The sequence below is a fragment of the Centrocercus urophasianus genome, unplaced genomic scaffold (genome assembly GCF_019232065.1).
Source record: "Centrocercus urophasianus isolate 14NV4802_14NV808 unplaced genomic scaffold, USGS_Curo_1.0 seq_9, whole genome shotgun sequence".
NCBI classification, from domain to species: Eukaryota; Metazoa; Chordata; class Aves; order Galliformes; family Phasianidae; genus Centrocercus; species Centrocercus urophasianus.
This window is the reverse complement of record NW_024885532.1, coordinates 23,818,531-23,829,319: the sequence shown is the minus strand read 5'-3', so window position 1 is coordinate 23,829,319 and position 10,789 is coordinate 23,818,531. Positions and strand designations below refer to the sequence as shown.

At 43.6% G+C, this 10,789-nt stretch overlaps 1 protein-coding gene across 1 annotated transcript; it reads left to right on the top strand.

Moving 5' to 3' along the window:
- The first annotated feature begins 900 nt into the window (after window positions 1-900).
- On the top strand, window positions 901-9,998 carry SPRYD7 (SPRY domain containing 7). Its single transcript, XM_042839285.1, has 5 exons — window positions 901-1,042; window positions 1,540-1,656; window positions 4,554-4,720; window positions 6,399-6,501; window positions 9,808-9,998. Exons 1-5 carry the CDS (start codon window positions 937-939, stop codon window positions 9,903-9,905), a joined length of 591 nt encoding a protein of 196 aa, XP_042695219.1. The 5' UTR covers window positions 901-936; the 3' UTR covers window positions 9,906-9,998.
- The last annotated feature ends 791 nt before the right edge of the window (window positions 9,999-10,789 follow it).

Sequence of the window (10,789 nt, the reverse complement as noted above, 5' to 3'; positions counted from 1 at the left end):
TTTGCCATTCAGCATTTACTGTAACAAACCCACTGTGCACAATAAAAATCCCACAGTGCCTTAAATAGGACTAATTATGGCAACACCGAGCTACCAACGAGAACGGCGATGCCCTACATATGAAATGAATAAACATCAGTTTCCACCTCATATTGACTTCTCAGAAGTTCAGGAATAATCCCATTTGGCATATTTTAAGGAAGCGAGCTCTTGACCCCAGATTTTTATGGGCTGTAACAGTAAACCCAATAAAAGAAAGGAAGCATATTTGAAAGCTGCTCTTAAAATCAGATTGGTTTTAGGCGTTGCTTTGTGTAAGGCCGCTTTGCACCTCGTGCTTCACGTGGAGGGCTGAGTGTGACTGACACAGCCCGTCCCGACCAAAAAGGCACTTCTTGCTGCGAGCATTTCCTTCCACATCGCCTTTCCAACACCCACTTTCCACCCGCTGCGCCCGCTCACGCTGTGCACACGCATTGCATTAGTTGCATCATTTTCTTATCAAGCCTCCAGGGAGCGTTCTAGGTGAAATGCCAGGCAGAGAGAGAGCGGCTGAAAATCAAGAGCGATGCCAAGCGTGGCCCAAATTGATTTGGAGATGAATATGCCTCTAAAGAGAGGTATTGCAGTCATCCGTTGTCCGCAGGTTGTTGTAGATCGGCAGCTCACTACGCGTGTTGTAAGCTTCCCTACAAATCAAGAACACGGCTGCTGGGACACCCCTACAGGGCGGCAACGAGCCGCGCCGGATACTGGATACGGCGGGAGGACGCCCGCCATGTCGCGGCGCACAGCCCGCCCGCCGGCACCTCCCGCCCGCCAGGGGGCGCTGCTCTCACCGCCCCGCCCGCCCGCCCGCCGCCGCTGCCCTGTTAGCCCGCGGCTGCGCGCTTGGGCTTGGCTCGGCTCGGCTCGGCTGGCGGGGCCCGGCCAGCTATGGCCGCCTCCGTCTTTTGCTGCCTCCGCTGGTGCCGGGATGGCGGTGCCGGTCACATCCCGCTGAAGGAGATGCCGGCCGTGCAGCTGGACACGCAGCGTATGGGTGAGCGGAGCGGCCTCCGTGGCTGTGAGGGGCGGCGGGGCTGGGGAGAGCGGGAGGCGAGGTGGGGCACCGCGGGGCTGCTGTAGGGCCCGTGCTGTGCTCTGGGCACCAGGAGGCGAAGGCTCCTGCCGTGGAAGAGAACCTCGTGTTGTTTTATTTTCAGAGGGAGTGTGGGCTCGGTGCTTCCTCACAGGGAACCTCTCGGTTAAATTGTGCGTTCTGCCTCTGCTGTGGGCCGGCGTGCTGCCCCAAACTCCCTGGCTGAAATGAGAGCGGCATACGGGTTTTAAATAAATAAAGCCCAACTGAAAGATGAGCCAGCCCATAAACTTCCCTCTGTTTCATTGTTAGAAGTGTGGCCCGTCGTTGTAGTTCTCGCAGACTAATGAAGCTTTGCCTGGGGCTGAAAGAACAAACATCTCCGTGTTGAGGGCTTTTAAGGGCTCTTCCAGACTCCTGAAAGAGTTTTGAAGTTTTGCTTTTCTTTCTTCTTGCAGGAACAGATGTCGTCATTGTTAAAAATGGCAGAAGGATATGTGGCACTGGAGGCTGCCTCGCCAACGCGCCCCTACATCAAAACAAGAGCTATTTTGAGTTTAAAATCCAGTCCACAGGTTAGTCAGCAAAAACTTCTAACTTGGAAGGCGTAGCAGGTTACTGAGTGGTCGTGTCTCAGATGCCGAGCGTGCGCATCTTTCCAGTTGTATCCTTGAACTTTGTGAATATCAGAGACTCTTACAAATGGGCATTTAGAAAAGGAGGTTTGTTTGGTTTTTAATTGAGATTCTGCAATATTGAAAAGAACGGTAAGTACACTTATTAACTAGAAGAGTACCAGCACTAAGATGGCGTGTGTGTATTGTCACATGCATGCTTTTTGGTTGACATATTATAGAAACAAACTAGGGAAGTAATCCTGCCTCTGTACTTAGCATTGGTGCGGCCTCACCTCGAGTACTGTGTTCAGTTTTGGGCACCTCAGTACAGAAAGGACACTGGGGTGGTGGAGCAGGTCCAAAGAAGGGCAGCAAGGCTTGTGAAGGGCTTGGAGAATATGTCCTATGAGGAGAGACTGAAGGAACTGGGGCATTTTAATCTGGGGAAAAGGAGGCTGAGGGGAAAACCTTATTGCTCTCTTCCAATATATGAAAGGTGCTTACAGTGAGAGCGGGGCTGGTCTCTTCTCACTGCTGACAGGTGACAGGACGAGGGGAAGTGGCCTCAAGCTGTGCTAGGGTAATTTTAGGTTGGATATCAGGAAACACTTCTTTACAGAAAGGGTTGTTAAGCACTGGAATAGGCTCCCCGGGGAGGTGGTTGTGTCTCCATCCCTGGGTGTGTTTAAAATCTGTTTGGATGTGGTGCTCAGGGACATGATTTAGCAGAGGGTTGTTAGAGTTAGGGTAGTATGGTCAGGTTGTGTTTGGACTTCATGATCTTTAAGGTCTTTTCCAACCTGAGCAATTCTATGATTATGATTGTATGTATGACCACATAAACCATTCGCTATGAAGTCTTGGTTTTTAACAGTGAGATTTATCCAGCAGTATCTGTACCTATTTGTCAACCTTGATTTGTGATTAATATGTACTGTGTTTGTCTGAGCAATGGTAACATTCCTTGTGCTCTACTGTGCTCTTCAAACAATGTGCAGCTTTTGTTCCAGCACTGCTTTTATTGAAAGGAACCTTTTAGCATGTTTACTTCTTCTGCACAAATTTGCAATATAAGATAGCAGAAATGAGTGGAATTTGGAAACATTATGCTTCTGCTAATGCAGTCAGCTCTGCTAGCGCAGAGGGCACTCCAGACTTGCCTGTATTCCAGTATTGGAAAGGATCATTATTTTTAAGAACATTACACAGTATCAGAATGAAACTGTCCTTTCTCAGAGTGTAGGAAAACAAAAGAAGAAGGGAACTGTTACTCTGGAGACAGGCCTTAATATACTAACCAGAGCTTGAACCTGACTCTGTCTGGGTAAGGATTATTTGCATCCAGCTTGAAGGGCAGGCAGTGTGAGCAAAGATCAATCTAAAGCACCTCATGTTCAAAAGAGTTGTTTAGTTTTAAACTACATATAAACCCCAGTTCAAGCAATTTTACTGTCCTTCCTGTCAGAGGGGGAGAATCAACTGCAGCTGCTGTTCACATATGGCTGTTCCTCACACAAGTGCAGTATCCATGTGCCTATACTTTAGAAAAGCTGGAAATAAACTTTTCTTGTCCCTCTGAATCCTGTCTCATCTATTCCTGTGACCAAAGGCAGGAGAATTGTAGACTACTCAGCCTAAAACTTAGATTTGCAGTCTACCAGGGGTCAGCTAGCCTGGCTATTGGAAAGATTTTCAAAATCTAATCTGGCTCTTGTTCAGATTTATGTCCTTTTCACTCTGGACTTGTAAGTATTAGAATAAATTGTTCAGCACTTTTTTACTTTTGAAACTGACTTATTTTTGCTTCATTTTAGTCTTGTGTAGATTAAGCAGACCTAGTCTTTTCATCAACTACTTAGTAGTTCGTGTTTTTCCTTTTTTTTTAATTGGTTTTCATGTTTCTTGTAGAATTTCTCTGACTGACTTAATTCATCATAGTGTACGATGCTTAGAATGGCTGCTGTGCTCCAGCTGCAGTGGGCATCCTTCACATCCTTTGCATATATTTCCTTTATACATGTCTTACAACCAGAATTTGTTCATAGCTTTAAACTGTGACAGGGGAGGTTTAGGTTAGATACTAGGAGGAAGTTTTTCACACAGAGGGTGGTGATGCACTGGAACAGGTTGCCCAAGGAGGCTGTGGATGCCCCATCCCTGGAGGCATTCAAGGCCAGGCTGGATGTGGCTCTGGGCAGCCTGGTCTGCTGGTTGGCGACCCTGCACATAGCAGGGGGTTGAAACTGGATGAGCACTGTGGTCCTTTTCAACCCAGGCCGTTCTGTGATTCTATGACTCACAGTCAACAGGTGCTCTGTGATAACCCTCAAATTATGTTAGCTGGTTGCCAAGCCACTGTTGTATCTGTGCTACTGATTATTCCTATCTAACTGCTCATCTCTGTAATTCAGAACAAGGAAACCCATCTGCCATGCCTCAGACCTCTTAACCAATGTGTCAGGTTCATTTCAAAATGGAGTGGCTTGCACTCCTGGCAGGCTGATTTGGGCCGTGCGTTTCATAAGCACATTGTGGTGGTATTTAAGTCAAGTTGTTTCAAATTCAAGTTGTTCACAAATCCATCCTAGCGGATTTGTTTTTCACATCCTTCTAGATTTTCAGTGTGTTTTGGGAGTAGAAGTTGAGCTTAGTGGTTGGAAGTGTCTGGATCCTTATTCTTCAAGATAGATACTATTTTTCTTCAATGTTTTGTGACTGCTGATACTTTCAGTGTAAGGCTACTGGTAGTACTTCTTTGGCACTTGTTAAGAAATCCTCTTTATGCTGTCCTACTTCAGTCAGACACTCTAAATCATGCAAATTTATTTTCTTACCATGTTAATGTCACATCCTAGGCATTTGGGGTATCGGAGTTGCAACCCAGAAAGCAAACTTGAATCAAATTCCACTTGGCCGAGATGTCCATAGCCTGGTGATGAGGAATGATGGAGCTCTGTACTACAACAACGAGGAGAAAAACAGATTACCAGCCAACAGCCTGCCACAGGAGGGCGATGTGGTGGTGAGTTTCTTTGTGCTTTGTTGTCTTCTCTTGCTGTTCCCACATTTCTCTTATTTACAGCTGTGTGGTCAAACTGACTGTTTTGGTCGAGTTGTTGTTTGGCTCTTGTCTCACAGTTTGGAGAGCCTAGATATAAACTCCTGTTGTGTTTGACTGGATCAGCAGCCTGGACGTAAGTGGGCTTTGTTCTGAGCATTAGAGAATCATTATTGGGTTGGAAGGGACCTAAAAGGTCATCTAGTGCAGCTGCCCCCCAGTGGATGGGGACACCTACAGCTCAATCAGACTGTGTTTCTGAGTGGAGAACCAACTTTACCAGCATTTGAACAGCAGCCACTAATGCTCTGCTGTGGTCTGGTGTCTAGCTGGCTGATGAGTCCCATCACAGGGGTTCTGCATTGGTCAGTGAGATTTCTCTGAACAGTGTGCTAGAATGCATTGCATAGTCATGTTCCATGCCCTGCTCAACTCAGGGTCCCATAACTGACTGGTTAATGATTAGAATGATTGAGCTGAGCAGTGATTGATCCTGGGTGACAGAGGGATTGATTTTTTTTCTAGCCAAATTCACAAAGAAGGAGAGAGAGATTACATGGGGATTGAATGGAAAAAGGGTCACATTCACTGGGAAGATGACTGAAAAGCAAGAGCAAATTGAGAATCCAAAAGTTTTTCTACTTTGCTTTGCCAGCTTTCCCAAAATGTCTGTGTGACTTTGTGTTCTGTTTTATTGCTGACATGTTCTCAGTGTCCCTTAGAGATGTACTTCTGAAAATACTTGGGAGCGTATCACTGCTAGTTCTTCTTGCTTCTGAAAAGCACTGATTAGAAATATCATCTATGGAAGCCCTGAACAGCTAAAGGTGCCTCCTCCCCCCTTTACCTGCAGACTCTGTGTTATTCTTTTAATCCCCTTCTGACATCATTTTCTTGGAGGGCTGCAGACTGTGTCAGGGTTTGGTTAACCTCCGCAGTCAGGAACAGCTTCAAACAGTTGATCTCAGAACTGAAGGTGATGCATCATTTGGTAACTCCCCACTTGTCATAAATTTCAATTTATTGTGTTCTGTCGTGGGAATCGATTCTGAAGCAGTGCCTGACAACACAAATTGTCACACTCAGACGTACCAAAACAACTGCTTAGCTGACAAAGAAGTAATTTATTACCTCACTAGCGCTTGCTTTCTGCTCTGTGGTGAGCATATTTATAGCGTTGTGTATGAAACCATGGCCTGTTACTGCTGGCAGAGAAAATGAGCTGAGAGTGGCTTCCATGCACGGGTATGGACAAATATACAAATAGCATCCTTATTTATTACAATTATTCCCATGGAAAGATACAAACAAGAAGACTGCAGGCTGCTTGTTATTTTCAATTGTTAGAAATGTTGTGATTCTTTACCTTGTTGTGGAATAGTCAGGAAATCTGTGCTGTGAGCCAGCCTCATTAAGATACAGCGTGTGATACTGTTCTCAATGTGCACTAAGGGATCCTGCTGTTCCTCATCACTTACTGACTTCAAGTCCTTTGCAGGAGTATTTCAGGTGAAGTTTTCTAGGATGCTGTGGTTTGCGTAACAGTGTTAAAATCTGCCTGTGGCTGAAAAGTTGAGTAGTGTTCTTTTATGTATAAACTTGTTGATGGTATTTGGTTTTGTCAATCTTTTGTGTTTTGCAGGGCATCACATACGACCACGTAGAATTAAATGTATATTTAAATGGGAAGAACATGCACTGTCCAGCTTCAGGTATCCGAGGGACTGTCTATCCAGTTGTCTATGGTAAGCCAGAGATTTTCAAACTGTTTTATATTTTGGACGTTGTTTTTGCACCAGGTCTAATTTGTGAATTCTTCTCCTCTCTTAGATGGAACACATATCTTTCTAGTCACACGTCTGTCATTTATTTTGACAATGAAAGCAATTACCTACTTGGAAATACAAAACTAGGGAGATAAAGAAGTATATTTTCACTTCATTTGCAATGCTGTTAATAGCCAGAAAACAAAGAACATTGCTTCCTAGCTGTATGGGAACTGCTGAGTCACGGCCTGAACCTCTGATTAATCACCTGAGGTGAGCCTTGAGTCAGCCAGAGGAGCACAGCTGAAGGCAATTCACCTGTGCTGCCGGAAGGGGTGGAGCCAGGCTCCACCCCTCCTGGACCTATTTAAGAGCTGGCTACCAGAGGGGAAGGATCTCTTCTGGAGATCCCCTCTTTGGTATCTTCTGGTGAGCTCAACCCAAGGGTAAGCTCTTCCACTTATTCTCTTTTGTGATCGTTGTCTGTTTTGCCTTACTCTCTTGATTATATTGTAATTATAACATCTTGGTTATACGCTAGCAAAGTATCCACCTTCAACAGGCAGGGATGTTACTGCAGCTGGTCTGTAAGCAGCCAGTTAAAAGGAACTATAAAGAGATGAAAGAAAGAAACAGAACAAATTCAGCATAGCCTAGCTACGTGAGCTAATCTAGTTTATCTCTGAAGCTTGATGTTTATGCCTGTTAATTCTACATACTTGATAAGTGCTTTCAGTGTGAAATACAAATAGATACTGAATTGCCATCTGTATTCTCATACAGAAGTAATAACTGTCATGCAGTACCAGTACAGCTGCTTGCTGTCTAGTGGGACAGCTTCTTTTCTACGTTACCAAAATGAAACCCAGTTCTCAAATCCAGCAGCTGTTGCAGGAGTTGTGGTAGCTGCTTTGCCAGCAGCCGTCAATGCAGCAGAGCAGTTTTGAGCGAGGAATAAATACCATGTCCAATTAATCCCTGCACAGGCAGTTTAAGAAAGAATTTTTGAATTATGGAAGCTGGAATTTGGCCAAGACATGTGTTAACAATTTACTCTTCTAGAACTTGGCGGTGTTTTTGTAGTTCCCAAGTAGTCAGAATTCTGTTTAACATCTCGTCTGAAAGGCAGCACTTCCCCTTGCTCAGTGTATAATCTATGCTGTACTCTGGGTTGCCTTATAGTTTACAGCAAATGATAACTGCTCATCGGATTCCCTTTACTACATCTGCAGGCATCTCCAGTTTATTTTTGTTCCTGTGTGAGAACTTAGTCTGAGTAATATCCCCCATCTGAGCTCACTTACCTCTTGAGATACCATTAGCTATATGATGTGGATAATTAGGTCATTTCATGGTCGATTCCCACTAATATCTTGACACATTCTTGATGCTACGTTTTATGAGCAGGAAGCAGATACTGTTAGATATGCCACAGAGCCTTCGAAGTCTGTAAATCCAGGCTTACACCTTTCCAAGCTATTAAGAATGGAAATTGTTTTCACGTTGTTATTTTCTCATGTGTGCTTAAGCCACATGATGGCGCTGCTAAAATGCTGTGGCAGACAATAGCTGCCCTGCAGCACTGCTCCTGACAGGCTGGGCCAGCAGCAGGAGAATAGTTGCTGTGTAATAGCTGATTCTTCCTTCTTCCTTTTAGTCTAGAAGCGGTGTTAGAGAATGCTGGCTGCTTTCAGTAAACATTTGGTGACATGTCATCCTATTGTAAATCTTTTTTTCTCACTTTTTTATGCAGTGTTTTTTTTACAGTTTTATGCAGTGGCCTTTTGTTTTGCCAGACTCTTGTTATCATCTTCTACAAGTGGGCGTGATTTTATAATAATCATCTTGTTTCCTATGTATTGCTATAACAACTGAAACCTGCAAATTGATTTTGCATGGCTCTTACTTGCTATAAATTCTAAATGCAAACATCGTTTTAATGTGAACTGTAGGTCAGGGGAAGGATTTGAGCACAGAAGAGAGTTTCTTAAGCATTTGCCCCATCCATAATTCAGAGTGCAACTATAATGATAGGACAAGAGAGAATGGTTTTAAACTAAGGCAGCAGAAGTTTAGGTTAGATATCAGGAGGAAGTTTTTCACTCAGAGGGTGGTGATGCACTGGAACAGGTTGCCCAAGGAGGCTGTGGATGCCCCATCCCTGGAGGCATTCAGGGCCAGGCTGGATGTGGCTCTGGGCAGCCTGGTCTGCTGGTTGGTGACCCTGCACACAGCAGGGGATTGAAACTGGATGAGCATTGTGGTCCTTTTCAACCCAGGCCATTCTGTGATTCTATGTCTTTCTAAAAGAAACACAGTGGAGCAGGTGAACACAGCATCATGTCTGACAGTGTAAAACAGAAAAGTGAACTCAAAGGTTGCTCCCTGCAACCTTCAGGCATTTATGCATAAGTGAGATGTAAGCTCTGTATAAATGCTGCAGAACTGAACCTTAGAGGGAAAAATTCCTGTTGTAGCTCTGAGATATCTAAATTTCAAACCCAACTTTGGATGCAGATGAAGCTCTTCTATTTTGATCTAATATTATTTACCAGGTTTGTCTTAGAAGAATTGTATTTGAAAGAGAGCTTGCTTTTTTGTCCAGTTGGGCATTCCTATTTGCTAAAGCAAATAGTGAAAGTTTTGTTGTGAAAATCCTTAGCAATTTTCTTTTGGTTTTACATACAAAAAGCAACACTTGTGTATATGGGAGGTCGAAAACTTGGAGAGGTATTTTAATAAGCATTAACTTCCAACTTAAAGATGCAGCCAAGGAAGCTGTGTGTGTATCACATCCTAGAGCAGCAGTCTGACACCAGCCACTGCAGACATCTGAAATCTTTTAAACCTCCAGAAGAATCACTGTAGACTGCTGAAAGCCTACAAACCTCCAGCAAAATGAATAAGTGAACAGAAAAAATATGCAGCTGGGAGCTGACTATCCTGTGGTGTGTATTTAGTAGTGTTGTTACTCAACAGATTTACAGAGAAATAGAGTAGAAAATTTGAATGGAACTGCCTGAAGCTCTGCTAGCTTCCGGTGAAATCAGAGGTAGCATTCTCCTTGCTTCAGCAAGGATTGCTGTCAAGAAGAGTAAATGGGAGAAAAGAGACAATTTGATCTCATTGTGTGTGTGTAAAGGTGAACTTGTTGAAGAGAATTATTTCACCTGTGTTACGTGTACATAAATATTCCTCCTGTTTTGAGTACAGTAAGGGGGCTAAAAGGAGACGAATCTGTAAGAGTTCCTTCTCTAATTCCTTCTGTTTGATTCTTTTCTGCAGTGGATGACAGTGCCATTCTGGATTGTCAGTTCAGTGAATTTTATCATACTCCTCCACCAGGGTTTGAAAAGATCCTCTTCGAGCAGCAAATCTTCTGAATGTCAACGTGGTGAACATTTGCACCCTGCACTGTTTTAAAAGCAAACCCAAAAGCTTTTTCACCTTAAATAAAGCTTCACATGTTACCTTTAGGAAACATATCTGTATTTTTAGTAAGTACTTGTGACCGTTGTCTGCAGAGTTATTTGATGCTGCAGTTAACACCTTAATTGTGTTGCAAACACTAGATTTCTGGCAGTGTTTCATTGTTGCAGAAACCAGGGTTTTGGACCAGGTTTTTTTTCTGATTGATACTTGATGCATAAGGAGGCTAAGGGTTGTAACTGACACCAGAGTTCAGTATTCTGGACGAACTGGAGCTCTGATAAAAGCCTGTAGTTCTTATGCACATGATAGCACTGGAGATTGATAGTTCTCATGATTTTTTTTTTCCCAACTTCTTCCATACAGAAGTTATGTACCTTGTTAGAAGGAAATACTGTGTTTCTAGTCTGTACTCTGGAATTGTGGTGTCCTGGTTGTGCACAATGACTGATACACGATGGCATAACCAGCGGTGAGGTATTTTTTCCTTTGCAAGGTGTAATTTAATCCATTCCCTCACTCTTAGAATGGCAAATATGTATTTCTCCTAGCTTTTCAATTGCTTTTAACTGTGGCAGGTAATAGGATACTTTTGAGTAATGCTTCAAATACTGTTCTGTTGAACCTTAACAAAGTAAACCTGAACACCACCTGTATTTATTTTTTGTTTTGAAGACCGCAGCGCCGTGTTACTCTGATAGCAAAGTAAGAACCGATTGCTCAGCTTGAGTGTGTGAAGGATATGAGATGTTCTGGTGAAGCCTTACTTGTATACATTATTCTTTTATGGGATATCTTATTTAATTTCTTGTGAATGATTTATAAATGACGAGTGGCG

What these genes read in the sequence shown, in the direction of transcription:
- SPRYD7 (XM_042839285.1), top strand. Translation starts at nt 937, where the DNA reads ATGGCCGCCTCCGTCTTTTGCTGCCTCCGCTGGTGCCGGGATGGCGGT. An exon ending in CACAGGAGGGCGATGTGGTG is followed by an intron (nt 4,721 to 6,398) that starts GTGAGTTTCTTT and finishes TGTGTTTTGCAG; the next exon opens with GGCATCACATACGACCACGT. An exon ending in TGTCTATCCAGTTGTCTATG is followed by an intron (nt 6,502 to 9,807) that starts GTAAGCCAGAGA and finishes TCTTTTCTGCAG; the next exon opens with TGGATGACAGTGCCATTCTG.